The 14,777-nt window shown below is 43.1% G+C and overlaps 1 protein-coding gene across 2 annotated transcripts in view; it reads right to left on the minus strand.

Annotated features, from left to right (window-relative positions):
- Positions 1-14,777, minus strand: part of LOC111950570 (vascular endothelial zinc finger 1) — a 44,515-nt gene that overhangs the window by 4,597 nt on the left and 25,141 nt on the right. For both annotated transcript variants that reach the window (XM_023968232.2, XM_023968231.2), the window contains exons 2-4: positions 11,664-12,418; positions 4,019-4,088; positions 3,386-3,548 (exon numbers count right to left, since the gene is read on the minus strand). In XM_023968232.2, coding sequence (XP_023824000.1) covers positions 3,386-3,548; positions 4,019-4,088; positions 11,664-12,418 — 988 coding nt within the window. The remainder of the gene's footprint in view (positions 1-3,385; positions 3,549-4,018; positions 4,089-11,663; positions 12,419-14,777) is intronic.

The following is a 14,777-nucleotide window of genomic DNA, read 5'->3' on the forward strand; positions in this document are numbered from 1 at the left end:
TCCTCTGCGCCTTTATGCTCAAACACGAGCCAATTGCTGAAAGCGCTTTACATTTAGAACAGATTTTTGCCACAGGCCATTCACTTCTGTCAACCAGAATGTCAGATTACATACCACGTGCAGACAAAACAAATATTTTAAAAAGTACGTATAGCATAGCGTATACATCTCTCCACTCAACGGATTGTAACACCCAATTCATGTTTGAAAACAGAATGTAATTGAAGAGAAATGGGGAAACGTAACTAGCGAGGAGGACATGGTCATCTTGGTAAACGTAAGGTGGGAGCTTCCATGTCCCGTAGCTCTACTACACAGACAATGAAACCTGCCTAAGGATAAAGTCAGCACCAGTCAAACATGAGATTTTCACTGTAATGTGAGATCACCTAGTGAGGTTTCCCAAGCACTGGCCTTTGGCACACTGTCTTGGTATGGAGTAAAAGACGACTTCTAGGAAAGTGTCAGCGATGGGATGAGAAGTGTGGATGTTCAATGTGTATACAAAAACAATCAAGTAAGAACTTTTGAAGCCCTTTGAAGTAGTTATTTTAAACCGGTTTCCCACATATTTAAATCTGTGTGTCTGTTTTAAGTACACTATACAGCGCATTCGGAAATTATTCAGACCCCTTTGCTTTTTCCACATTTTGTTACGTTACAGACGTATTCTAAAATGGATTAAATCAAATAAAACTCAATCCGCACACACACACGACAAAGCGAAAACAGGTTAAGATATCTTTGCAAATAAAAAAACAGAAACCTTATTTACATTATTCAGACCCTGCATATTGTTTCCATTGATCATCCTTGAGATGTTTCTTCAGCTTGATTGGAGTCCACCCATGGTWAATTCTATTGATTGCACATGATATGGAAAGGCGCACACACACGTGTATATATAAAAAGGTCCCACATTTGACAGCGCATTTCAGAGCAAAAACCAAGTAATGAGGTRGAAATAATTGTCCGTAGAGCTCTGAGACAGGATTGTGTCGAGGCACAGATCTGGGGCAGGGTACCAAAAAAATGTCTGCAGCATTGACGGTCCCCCAGAAAACAGTGGCCCCCATCATTCTTTAATGGAAGACGTTTGGAACCACCAAGACTCTTCCTAGAGCTGGCTGTCCAGCCAAACTGAGCAATCAGGGCAGAAGGGCCTTGGTAAGGGAGATGACCCAAGAACCCGATGGACACTCTGACAGATCTCCAGAGTTCCTCTGTGGAGATGGGAGAAATTTTCAGAAGGACAACCATCTCTGCAGCACTCCACCAATCAGGCCATTATGTAGAGTGGCCAGACGGAAGCCTCACGTCTAGAGGAAACCTGGCACCATCCCAACGGTGAAGCATGGTGGTGGCAGAATCATGCTGTGGGGATGTTTTTCAGCGGCAGGGACTGGGAGACCAGTCAGGATCGAGGGAAAGATGAACGGACCAAAGTACAGAGATCCTTGATGAAAACCTGCTCCAGAGCATTCAGGACCTCCGAACGGGGAAAAGGTTCACCATKCAACAGGACAACGACCCTAAGCACAGAGCCAAGACAACGCAGGAGTGGCTTCGGGACAAGTCTCTGAATGTCCTTGAGTGGTCCAGCCAGAGCCCAGACATGGACACGAGCTAACATCTCTGGAGAGATGTGCAGCGACACTCCCCATCCAACCTGACAGAGTTTGAGAGGATCTGCAGAGAAGAATGGGGGGGGGAAACTCCCCAAATACAGGTGTGCCAAGCTTGTAGCATCATATCCAAGAAGACAAGGCTGTAATCGCTGCCAAAGGTGCTTCAACAAAGTACTGAGTAAAGGGTCTGAATACTTATATAAAATGTGATATTTCAGTTTTGTATTTTTTATACATTTGCAAAAAACTCTAAAAACCTTTTTTTTCTTTGTCATTATGGGGTAGTGGGTGTAGATTGACGAAGGGGGAAAAAAACAATTTCATCAATTTTAGAATAAGGCTGCAACGTAACAAAATGTGGCAAACGTAAAGGGGTCTTGAATGCAATGTATATACAAAAGTATGTGGACACCCTTTCAAATGAGTGGATTCGGATATTTCAGCCACATCTGTTGGTGACAGGTGTATAAAATAGAGCACACAGCCATGCAATCTCCATAGACAAAAACATTGGCAGTAGAATGACCTTACTGAAAAACTCCTCATAGGATGCCACCTTTCCAACAAGTCAGCAGTTTGTCAAATTTCTGCCCTGCTATAGCTTCCCCGGTCAACTGTAAGTGCCGTTATTGTGAWGTGGAAATTTCTAGGAGCAATAACTGCTCAGGAACGAAGTGATAGGCCACACAACCTCACAGAACGGGACCGCAGAGTCCTGAAGCACGTAAAAATGGTCTGTCCTTTGTTGCAACACTCACTACAGAGTTCCAACTGCCTCTGGAAGCAACATTAGCACAAGAACTGTTAGTCGGGACCTTCATGAAATGTTTTTCCATGGCGGAGGAGCCCCATACAAGCCTAAGATCTCCAATGCCAAGCATCGGCTGGAGTGGTAAAATGCTTGCCGCCATTGGACTCTGGAGCAGTGGAAACGTCATCTCTGGAGTGATGAATCACACTTCACCATCTGGCCGTCTAACGGATGAATCTGGGTTTAGCGGATGCCAGGAGAACACTACCTGCCCAAATGCATAGTGCCAACTGTAAAGTTTGGTGGAGGTGGAATAATGGTCTGGGGCTGTTTTTCATGGTTCGCGCTAYGCCCCTTAGTTCCAGTGAAGGGAAATCTTCACGCTACAGAATACGACATTCTAGATTATTCTGTGGCACCAGTTTGGGGAAGACCCTTTCCTGTTTCAGTATGATAATGCCCCCATGCACAAAGCGAGGTCCATACAGAAATTGTTTGTCAAGATCGGTGTGGAAGAATTTGACTGGCCTGCACAGAGCCCTGACCTCAACCCTATCGAACACCTTTGGGATGAATCGGAACGCCGACTGCGAGCCAAGCCTAATCACGCAACATCAGTGCCCGGCCTCACTAATGCTCMTGGCTGACTGGAAGCAAGTCCTTGCAGCAATGTTACAACATTTAGTGGAACGCATTCCCAGAAGAGTGGCGGCTGTTATAGCAGCAAAGGGTGGGCCAACTCCATATTAAAGCCCATTATTTTTGGAATGAGATGTTTGATGAGCAGGTGTCCACATACACTACATGATCAAACGTATGTCTTGTCCATAAGTGAAGTTGTGTAGGCTATGTCCTGTTTTTTATTTTGTGTTTATGTGTATGGCAGGAGCTGCTGTTCACCTAAAGGGACAATAAAGTATTAAATCAATCAAATCTTTTAAATTAGGAAGACTGTTTAAGTTAGGAGGGGGGCAGTGGCTGGTGAGATAGGGCTAACGTGACTTACCTTTGTTAGAGGAATTAAAGTTGGTCTGGCCGTGTGTCTTTAGATGGCTGGTGATGTAGGCTGCGCTCAGCATCTTGCCGCAGATGTTGCAGGTGACCTTCCCTTCATGTCGGATCATGTGGGAGCGCAGTCTGTCTTTGGTGGCGAAGGCAGAAGTACAGGCCTGGGGGAGGAGAGGAGAACAAGACGGGTCAGAAGGTCAGGCCAGAGGCACACTACTATTCATAGGGCCACCCAGCTTTGTGCTCCAGCTTGGTGCCAAGTGCAGCTTTAATAATTTATCTAACACAGCCAGCTTTCATCATTCAGACTGCATGGAACATGTCCAACTATAAAGGCTTATAGATCATCATAAATCTCTACTGGGGCCACAGGGCAGAGCCTACTGGAGTATGGTGTCATGAACAGACTGCCATTACGGCACTCTATGACTAACAGGCTCATTTTAAAGACACTAGTCGGGCACAGTTATCTTCATTCCTTTCGATGCTGGAAACTAACAAGTACTGTCCGAGCCGGCAGAGAAGAACGTGCAAAGTGGGAGAGTTGTCAATAATGAGCTCTTGACAAGTGGCCCTAATAAGGCCACACAGTACAGCTCTCTCTCTCTCTCTCTCTCTCTCTCTCTCTCACCGTTACTTGGCATTTGAACGGTCTTTCTGAAGAGTGGACATGCTTCACGTGGCAGCTCAGGTGGTCTGGCCTGGAGGAGAGAGGTGAAAAAAAAGTTAATCTTGCTGTAGAATATTAATAGACACAACACAGTCTGTTTCTTAACTTTTGACCTTTCCAGTGAGACTCCACTGTTCACACATCCCACTCATCGCAACTCCCATTAGTTTAACTGAAAACCTGGACAACAGCAGACAGGCTAAGAGCTAAATCATTTCATCACTGTCATAAGGAATGGTGTGGAGAACTCCAAAACTAACAGCTGGGCCAAAGCGAGACAGTTTCACACGGGTAGTGGTTTTGTTACAACGGAGATGAGTCAAGTGGAATCTTTTCAGCAGTGCTGTGAACCAGAATGACTTCTCTTCTTTTCACTGTTAACCGAGGAGGACAGCAGCTTCCACACACACACACAAACACACAGAGAGAAGAGAGAGAGGGGAGCAAGAAGAGAGAGGGAGCGCCTGCAGACCTGGCTGGCTGTCTGACAGTGACTCATCGTTACGTTATTCTGCTGGCCGGCCTCACTTTTCAATGTGCCGATAAACCTCTGCGTCACTGTGTTGGAACCAAGCCGGGTTCTTCCCTTAACTGCCCAGCTCTAAGATTACAGTTTGGACAGACAGTATAATGTAGGGTGTTCACCCAACCTATAAAATTATTATTTCATTCAATGTTCATAAAGAAATGTTCAGTCAACAGAGAATTGCATTGGAAAAACAATAGTTAAGACCCTATGTCTACCATATATGGTTAACAAGTTACAATTTACTCAGAATTTAGCATGATTAGAGTGAATACAATGTCATTACGGCCATGGTCAAAAAGTGGACGCCGCTCAAAATAAACGTGTCACTGCTCCGCGGGCAGAACGGCGCCAACTTCAAATGTCAACTTACAAACTAGCTAGTGGCTGCAGGTTAGTGTGTGATAGGGMTTTTTTCTAAATTAAATCTGCTGACTACAAAACAAAATTGGGTCTATATATTAATTTACAAAGCTAACAGACYGAGTTTAAATATCTACCCTCCCCGAAGACAATCTGTTCCAGTTTTCATGGTGTGTGTATATATATATATATATATATATATATATATATATATATATATATATATATATATATATATATATATATATATATATATATATATATATATGAGTCTCCCCCTTTAAACCGCCATAGAAACGGCCCAGCAACGTTGATTGACCTGGGTTAGAGGAATACAATACCACGGATCTGTTGATGAAAAGTTGATTTTGATTGGTCCAAAGCATGGAAACACCTCCAAATGTTACCAACTCCCAACATCGAAAAATGGAGGAGATACAACCAAGAGCTGAGCAGTTTAAATTAGCAATGGTCACAACAAACGAATGTCTTATTTAATCTAGGGGTGTTAACGTTTCAATGTTAAAACATTTAAAGCTGCAATATATAACTTTTTGGGTGATCTGACCAAATTCACATAGAAATGTATGTTATAGAGCTGTCACTCTTTTGAAAGCAAGTCTAAGAAGTGGTAGATCTGTTCTATGTGCGCTATTTCTATGCTTCCCATTCTTAAGTTTAGTTTTTGCGTCTTACTTTCGGTAACTAACAAACGAGCTTCAAAGCCATACAACACTCCTTCCGTGGCCTCCAACTGCTCTTAAATGCTAGTAAAACTAAATGCATGCTCTTCAACCGATCGCTGCCCGCACCCGCCCGACTAGCATCACTACTCTGGACGGTTCTGACTTAGAATATGTGGACAACTACAAATACCTAAGTGTCTGGTTAGACTGTAAACTCTCCTTCCAGACTCACATTAAACATCTCCAATCCAAAATTAAATCAAGAATCGGCTTCCTATTTCGCAACAAAGCCTCCAAACATACCCRTGTAAAACTGACTATCCTACCAATCATTGACTTTGGCGATGTCATTTACAAAATAGCCTACAACACTCTACTCAGCAAACTGGATATAGTTTATCACAGTGCCATCTGTTTTGTCACCAACGCCCCATATACTACCCACCACTGCGACCTGTATGCTCTTGTTGGCTGGCCCTCACTTCATATTCGTCGCCAAACCCACTGGCTACAGGTCATCTATAAGTCTTTTCTAGGTAAAGCCCTGCCTTCTCAGCTCACTGGTCACAATAGCAACACCCACCCGTAGCACACGCTCCAGCAGGTATATTTCACTGGTCATCCCCAAAGCCAACACTTCCTTTGGCTGCCTTTCCTTCCAGTTCTCTGCTGCCAATGACTGGAAAAATTGCAAAAATCACTGAAGCTGGAGTCATATCTTCCTCTCTAACTTTAAGCATCAGCTGTCAGAGCAGCTTACCAATCACTGTACACAGCCAATCTGTAAATAGCACACCCAACTACCTCATTCCCATATTGTTACTTATCCTCTTGCTCTTTTGCACCCCAGTATCTCTACTTGCACATCATCATCTGCACGTCTATTACTCCAGTGTTAATGCTAAATTGTAATTATTTTGCCTCTGTGGCCGATTTATTGCCTTACATCCTTACTCTTCTACATTTGCACACACTGTACGTAGATTTCTCTACTGTTATTGACTGTATATTTGTTTATGTGTAACTCTGTTGTTTTTGTGGCACTGCTTTGCTTTATCTTGGCCAGTTTGCAGTTGTAAATGAGAACTTGTTCTCAACTGGCCTACCTGGTTAAATAAAGGTGAAATACATTTTTTGTTTTCCTGTGTGAAATACACACACCTAAATTTAGCTTGCTAGTTGATCTAAGWAAGTGGCTGAATTAATAAGGTGACGGGGCATCATATTGTGTTAGCTTTCTGCCGTGTTTGAGAAGTCAAAGCCCTCCAGGTGAGTTATTTGTACAGCCTCCACCATCTTGATTTCCTTGAGTTTCTGCTCTCATCCTGTTCTCAGAGCAGGCAGGCCAGTTGCCCTAGCAACTCTACAGACACAACATGTAGCCTACACATGCTTCTTCGGAGCCAGTACTGTGATTCCTTCAGACAAGTATGTCTCAAAACATTGTTCATTTMCACAATGTCTCTCGTTCACATTCGCTTGTAAATGTCCAAACTCACCAAAAATGCCATTCAGTAGCTCCTACTTATACATGTATAACTTCATGAGTTGGATTGCCTGTCTTTGCAATTTGTTTATTTTCGTTTGTGCTCGTTAGCATATTTAGCTAGCATCCTCCATTGAAATTCGCCATTACCTGTGTTAATTTTGTCAGCATTCTGGTAATAGACACCCAATGTTTTTTTGTGCAAGTTTTTTGGCACCCCTTGTGCACTAAGCCGGTAATACCATATATACCGGTATGAGAGAAGGATGGTATGATGATATGGATACCGCCCAACCCTATTAACCGGAGCTGTATTCAATACTACTATGAGAGCAGCGCTCCTGCAGGCAGCGGCGAGGGGCTGTGCGGTGTGTTTGAGTGACGAGGGGAGCAGGAAGGGGGAGAGAGATAGCAAATCAAGTCGACTCGCGCTGGTAGACTATTTTATTGCTAGTTATTTAATCATCTCATCTGATTAAATAGTACCGGTCTTCAAACCGCGAAAAGTTAGTTAAGCTAGCTAGCTAATGTTAGCTAGGCTAATTGAGACATAACAGCGCTTTTCCCCCTTTCAACTCCATTCGTATTATTAAGTAGCAGCTTACCTGTTGGCTCTTGATGTTGTAGCCTGTTCTTCTCATTTAACTTTTAGTTCTATAATTTTAATTACATCTTCCATTGATTGGCTCTTGATGTTGTAGCCTGTTCTTCTCATTTAACTTTTAGTTCTATAATTTTAATTACATCTTCCATTGATTAGCCTAGATATCTCCTAAAGGCATGCTTCCCACCCAAAACAGTTTTCAAAAGTTTGAATATATTATGACGTTTTGGCCTTCGGGGATTTTTCTTTTTAAAGTCTGTTCGTGCCACAAAACAAAATTCCCTGAGGCAAGCCAAAGTTCGGAAGCCTAAGTCTACACCCCTTAGTCGGTGATTGGTCAAAAGCAGGGATTCTTCAATAAAGTCTGTTTTCATTCAACGATATGCAAATCGTTTTCATGCAACAAAKAAAATACTTGAGAAATACTGCACCAAACATCCTAGTTAGATGTAAAATTGCGCAACTAAGATTTCCTTGTTAAAAACGTCAAAATGAATGACCGATTTGAGTTTTAATTTTGCGGAAGTGTATACTGGCTACGGTGTCTCAAGATCGACAAACCGTACTATTGCCACTAATTTCTTAAGCAAAGGTTTTTTCAAGAGAAGGTCGAAGGTATGTGAGCATCTTAACTTGCCACATAGAGCCTCTAGCTCTATTACTGTAGCTAAGTGCTGGTTTGATGACTTGTGATTGGACGACAACAAAAAGCTACATGCGCCCCTCTCGTGAAAAGCAAGTGCAGCAGCATATTAAATTATAAAATTTTCTCTCTCCGCAGGAAGCATGACAGACCATCTGCATTGTGAATTCACATGGAATGTTATTACTTTTTCTTAGCGTTTTAACAGAAATCCAATAAAACATTCCCCCCCCCTAATTTAATCAGTTAAGTAAAAGCACATTAAGGTTATAATATTGTAGAGAAAAATCAAATTTGTTGTATATGATTAATAATGTACCCGATAACCCAATTCAGTTGCATTGCACACCGGGTAGGCAAAGTGTTCCCATTTTGAACCATTTCATGTGTACGCCTTCCCAGCAGGCCCAGAGAGCAAATCAAGTGCACTATAGGCCTACCGCTGGCCAATCGGATGACTCAGATTACCGTGTCTGCAGTAACATAGCAGGCGTAAAAGAAAGATAAAGCAAAATCGACACAGATTTGTTTTTAATTATCTGATTAGAGAGACTCAATGAATACAGCAAAGAACTGCTGTTTTTATGAGTGAGGTCATGTTTAAGTTCTTGCTCAGCACGGTCAGCACTTTTTATTAAACACAATGCAATAAAATGCACATTCTTCCTAGTTCCACTCACACTACAACCAACACTACAGCTGTAATGAATGAATGAGCAGGAAAGTTTATCGATTTGCGTAAATTCTATTATAGTCGAGGAATATTTCACTTTCTCTGTTCGTGAACTAACATGAATTTGTGCATGAGGCAGAAATAATGCGGCGCGACATGAGTTGCGCRATCAGCTGGAAGACAGTGTCCCTTTTTGGTCAGTGTCAGCGGTGGAAAGGGAGAGCGCAGGAACGTTGAGAGGCGGACCCTCAGTCTGCTGCTCTTTCCTTACACTGACCATCAAATGCAGACACCATCAGCCCAGCAAACAAACAGGGCAATTAAAGCAAAGCCAATATGAGGCGATAATGTATTGGGCCTATACTGTAGCCTACTGCACAAACCTCATTGCTACAGTACTGTTTTAAACAAGCTGTAAGAGAAGCCCTTTGCTTCTTGGAAAGCGATGTCAATTTGCCATTACTCATGCCCACAGATTACTAGTGACGCATAGCTGGAAGTAGTGAGTGGATTTGCAGTAAATGTTGAAAGAGGAAATCTTACAAGGCCACTGTTGGCTATGCCTGGAAAGACCGGAATGAACAGTCATTCCAGGTGGGCTAGACTTAAAACAAACTGGGCCCTGTAAAGGGCACTAAACACCCTACGCAAACAGAGTGATGGAGCATGGTATACATTTTGAGCGCACAAAAGTACGTAGAACTATAGAAAACGACACCCGTCGCTGCGTTTGCGTAAAGTGTGTAGCGGCCTTAACTTCACTAGGGTAGGGGGCAGCATTCGGAATTTTGGATGAAAAGCCTGCCCAAATTAAACTGCCTGCTACTCAGCCATAAAAGCTAGAATATGCATATATTTAGTAGATTTGGATAGAAAACACMCTGAAGTTTCTAAAACTGTTTGAATGATGTCTGTGAGTATAACAGAACTCATATGGCAGGCAAAAACCTGAGAAGAAATCCAACCAGGAAGTGGGAAATCTGAGGTTTGTAGTTTTTCAAGTCATTGCCTATCAAATATACAGTGTCTGTGGGGTCATATTGCACTTCCTAAGGCTTCCACTAGATGTCAACAGTCTTTAGAACCTTGTTTGATGCTTCTACTGTGAAGGGGGGGGGGGAATGGAAGCGGAATGAGTCAGAGGTCTGCCAGAGTGGCATGAGCTGACCACGCYTGTTCACGTGAGAGTTAGCTTGCGTTCCATTGCATTTCTGAAGACAAAGGAATTTTCCGGTTGGAACATTATTGAAGATTTATGATAAAAACATCCTAAAGATTGATTCTATACTTCGTTTGACATGTTTCTATGAACTGTAATATGACTTTTTGTCTAAACAAAAAGTAGGTATTTGGACATAAATAATGAACTTTATCAAACAAATCAAACATTTATTGTGGAACTAGGATTCCTGGGAGTGCATTCCGATGAAGATCATCAAAGGTAAATTAATATTTATAATGCTATTTCTGGCTTCTGTTGACTCCACAACATGGCGGATATCTGTATGGCTTGGTTTTGTGTCTGAGCGCTGGACTCTTTAAAAAAAAAAAAAAATCTTAAGGAGAAGTGGATCTAAAATTCCATGCATAACAGTTGTATCTTTTAGCAATGTTTATTATAAGTATTTCTGTAAATTGATGTGGCTCTCTGCAAAATCACCAGATGTTTTGGAACTATTGAACATAACGCGCCAATGTAAACTGAGATTTTTGGATATAAATATGAACTTTACCGAACAAAACATACATGTATTGTGTAACATGAAGTCCTATGAGTGTCATCTGATGAAGATCAAAGGTTAGTGATWKATTTTCTCTATTTCTGATTTTTGTGACTCCTCTCTTTGGCTGGAAAAATGGCTGTGTTTATCTGTGACTTGGCTCTGACCTAACAATCGTTTGGTGTGCTTTCGTCGTAAAGCTTTTTTTGAAATCGGACACTGTGGCTGGATTTACAACAAGTGTATCTTTAAAATGGTGTAAAATACTTGTATGTTTGAGGAATTTTAATTATGGGATTTCTGTTGTTTTGAATTTGGCGCCCTGCAGTTTCACTGGCTGTTGACGAGGTGYGACGCTAGCGTAGTGAGGTTAAGCAGCAGCACAGGATCAGAATGGGATCTGCTGTGTGTGTGTGTGTAAGAGGAAATCTCAGGCTCCTGCCTCCTAGGTCTGTTTTAAATGGCATTCCCTGGGGAAGGGGTGACGAGCTGGCGGGAACCACAGCATGACGCACAAATCAAAGCCACCTTTCCCCTCCCCCTGCTCACTCCTCTCTGCCTGCATGCCTGTCCTCACAGGGGGGAACTCTTGGACACTGGAGTTGAACTACTCTCTAAAGCGTGACTGTTTAAACATGCTGGGGACCACAAAGGCACTGAGTCAAGACCATTCAACGCTACTATAAATCTGTGAGGGCAGCAGCCAAATGTGCACCACGTTAATGTCACATTGAACAACTGATGGTCATACACTCTCAACACTATATAGAATGTGTAGACTAACAACAGTGTACCTACATGATCTGAATTAGTTGAGTTTGTAATAAATAGCAAGCACTTTTACTTGAAATGTATGGCAGCTAGCGAGTGGTTGTGAATGTGCATGACTGGGCCTGGGGCCTACCTTGAGAAGCCTTTCCCACACACAGAACAGACATAGGGCTTGTGGACTCCACCGTCGTGAGAGCGCACGTGGTAGGTCATGCGGTCCTTCCTCTTGAAGCGCTGCTGGCAGATGGGGCACTCGTAGGGCTTCTCGTCCGAGTGGGACAGCTTGTGACGGTTCAGATGGTAGACGTCTCGGAAGGCCTTTCCACACATCTCACAGCCGTGGTTCTTCTTCACTGGCTTGGCAGGCTTTTTGGGCTGGCTCTGCTGGGGTACATTGATCATAGAGGCTGGAGACATGATACTGGAGGCTGAAGACACAGAGGGGGTGGCCGTGGTGAGGATGCCTGCGATGGTTGATATGTAGGAGGGCTGCCCACTATTCTCCCTGGGCAGGGTAGAGATGAGAGGCACCATGGTGGGGGCTGTCTGAGCTGTCTTCTTGGGCCGGGACACCATCTTGACGCCCGTGTGGCAGGATTCGTGGCGCCGCAGATGGTAGCTGTCACGGAAGGCCTTGTTGCAGTAGCCGCAGATGAAGGGTGTCTTGCTCTTGTGCTCCTTCTTCACCACGGGCATGGGTCCCCTGCCGCTGCCAGTCCCGCAGGCCACGTTGTCTTTGAGGAGCTCGGCGGCGCTGGCGGGGGGTTTCTGGTCCAGGAGGATGGGCATAACAGGTTTCTGGTCCACTAGCTCGTTCCCAGAGTTGAGCAGCGGCAGCAGGCTGTTCTGGGCCACCTGGTGCTGGTGGTGGAGGGCTTCATTGGCCTGCTGTAGAGACATCACATCAGAGCAAGGTGAAACACAGATCAACACATTTCAATTTTCAATCAAAACAATATTACAGTATTACCAGTAGCCTGAACGTGTAGCAGGTGGCCTCCCTGTTGGAACGGACAGGGTAGAATTACAGGTTGAAACTACCATGAGCCATTCTTGCTGTCTGCTACAGGCTAGCTGTAAGAGATAGCTCACTGAAAGTTCAGGTTTTATTTGTGTTACTCAATACAGTCACATTCACTTCACATCCTTGTAGCTCTGCCTTTCTCCTTTATGTAACACGACACTTTTTGGAGATTAGCCTACATCTTCACATTCCTCCTTTATATAACCGCTCTTGTGGTGGGGAAAATAGTTTGGGAGGAAATTAATTTAGCATTAGGCTCTCTTTGTGTTGTGTTACTGGCTTAGATGGCCTACTGGGAATAGCCTAATCTGGGAGCCATTCACATGCAACAACTATTAGGAACAGCTTCATCTCAATGCCATTCAAAGGCCACATCTGAAAATGCTCCAGTGGTGCTGGGGAGGCTTTGCTTTGGTGACTCGTCCACCTCAGCCATAGCTTGGGCCTAGAAGCTACATGAGTTTGCACAACACATGGAGATTGAACACTGTCTCTGTGTGGTGGTTCTTCAATTTCACCCTGAGAGCTTGTGCCCTTTGAGTTAGTTCACAGCTCCTCCACTGAAGTGAGGCTTTAGAGAGTTGGAGAGTTAAAGCGTGGCTGGCTGCGGGTGTGATTGCGAGGCAAAAGCCATTGCATCGGAAGCAACACCAAAATAGACAGTCCTTCTTGGCGAATGTGGCATCGCAGTAGACCACAGAACACAGCAGTCAGCACTACCGCCACTCTGCTGAATGACTAATGACATGCAAGAGGGACTTCAGTCAGCTGAACATTGCAGCAAATACAACGGGAGGAAATGTACTGGAAGATCTGAAAACATTCACCCAGATAGTCGCCACAACAACCCTGGTCTCCAGTCTAAAACCACAGCAACTAGGAATATCATTTGCCAAAGTCCTTTACTGCACGTAGTTGCTACTGTGCTCTATTGACATCCAAGTCCCTTATAAAGAATCACCTTTGTACCAAGCCACAGTATTGATGTCTGGGGCATCTATTCGATGAATCACGCAAAAAAAGCAGGGTCAGTGACTGTTGGTGTTTTACAGGGACATAAATAGGCCCTGGCTCTGTCATTAGTGAGGAGGCACACTAACAGCCTACTGCTGCTACTGCTGTGGAATCCAAACCTGCTAGCATATATGAAAAATGATCCCCCGCCATGATGGTGCACTCTTCATGTGACTGTAAAAGTAGCCTGCCAAAACACAGCAGCAACCTGGGCATGAGCTCAGCCAGACCAAGGCCCTGGTATACTGGGTGATTCTAACCATGGCAGTAGCAAATGGAGTTAGAAAACCATGATGCATCTGCAACTATTAACAATCAATCTGAAGAGTAAGATGCCTAGTTTATAGCACAGTGTCTTATTTAAAATACAGTCTAGTTTCACCTGAATTTTGTACATTTTCACCCCCAAATTCAGGTCATTTTATAAACAAAAACAAAACTTATTTGAATAAAATACATGGTGTTTGTCCTTAAATCATAKAAATTGGATACTAGTTGAAGTCTACATTAAATTATAATACGTATTACATGAAAACACTGGAAATGTTTCTCATTACGGTAACACTTGCTATAAAAACTCCAATCATTTTTTTAAATAATGTTTTATTCACCCTTGATTAGGGCTGCACATTTTGGGGAATATTCAGAGGTGGACACTTTGTGGGAATTAATGGYAATATATACACATTAATATTTATACAATTTAAAATGTAGATGTTTTTTGCATTGGATATATTTACCATATCATATGGAAACAGAAACCTTTTACCTTATCATAAGTAGACAATTACAAATGATTAAATCCTTCCAATAGAAAAACAATTGTTACGAATTTAACTTTAATTCAACGATTTGACTCGTCACATGGGATGATGTCATTGAACYACAAAAGGGAATATTGAATGATCCCCAATGATCCATCGCATCTCCCAAAAAAGATTTCAACATACATCTGAAAAATTATAGTCTAGAAACTAAAGCTTTGGTTGTCTTCCTCTCAGGCTTCAATGTCTTCTCCCTGGACCTCCTCAATGTCCACCTCTTGAACATCAGACTCTGAGGCCTCATCTTCACTGTTACTTTCCAACCTTGTTGAGGATGGCTCGTTATCAGGCTCAAAAAGCCTCAAATTCGCCCGGATGGCCACCAATTTTTCAACCCTTGTATTGGTCAGCCTGTTGTGTGCTTTGGTGTGTGTTCCCAAACAAA

Source organism: Salvelinus sp. IW2-2015, linkage group LG23 (genome assembly GCF_002910315.2).
Source record: "Salvelinus sp. IW2-2015 linkage group LG23, ASM291031v2, whole genome shotgun sequence".
Classification (NCBI taxonomy): domain Eukaryota; kingdom Metazoa; phylum Chordata; class Actinopteri; order Salmoniformes; family Salmonidae; genus Salvelinus; species Salvelinus sp. IW2-2015.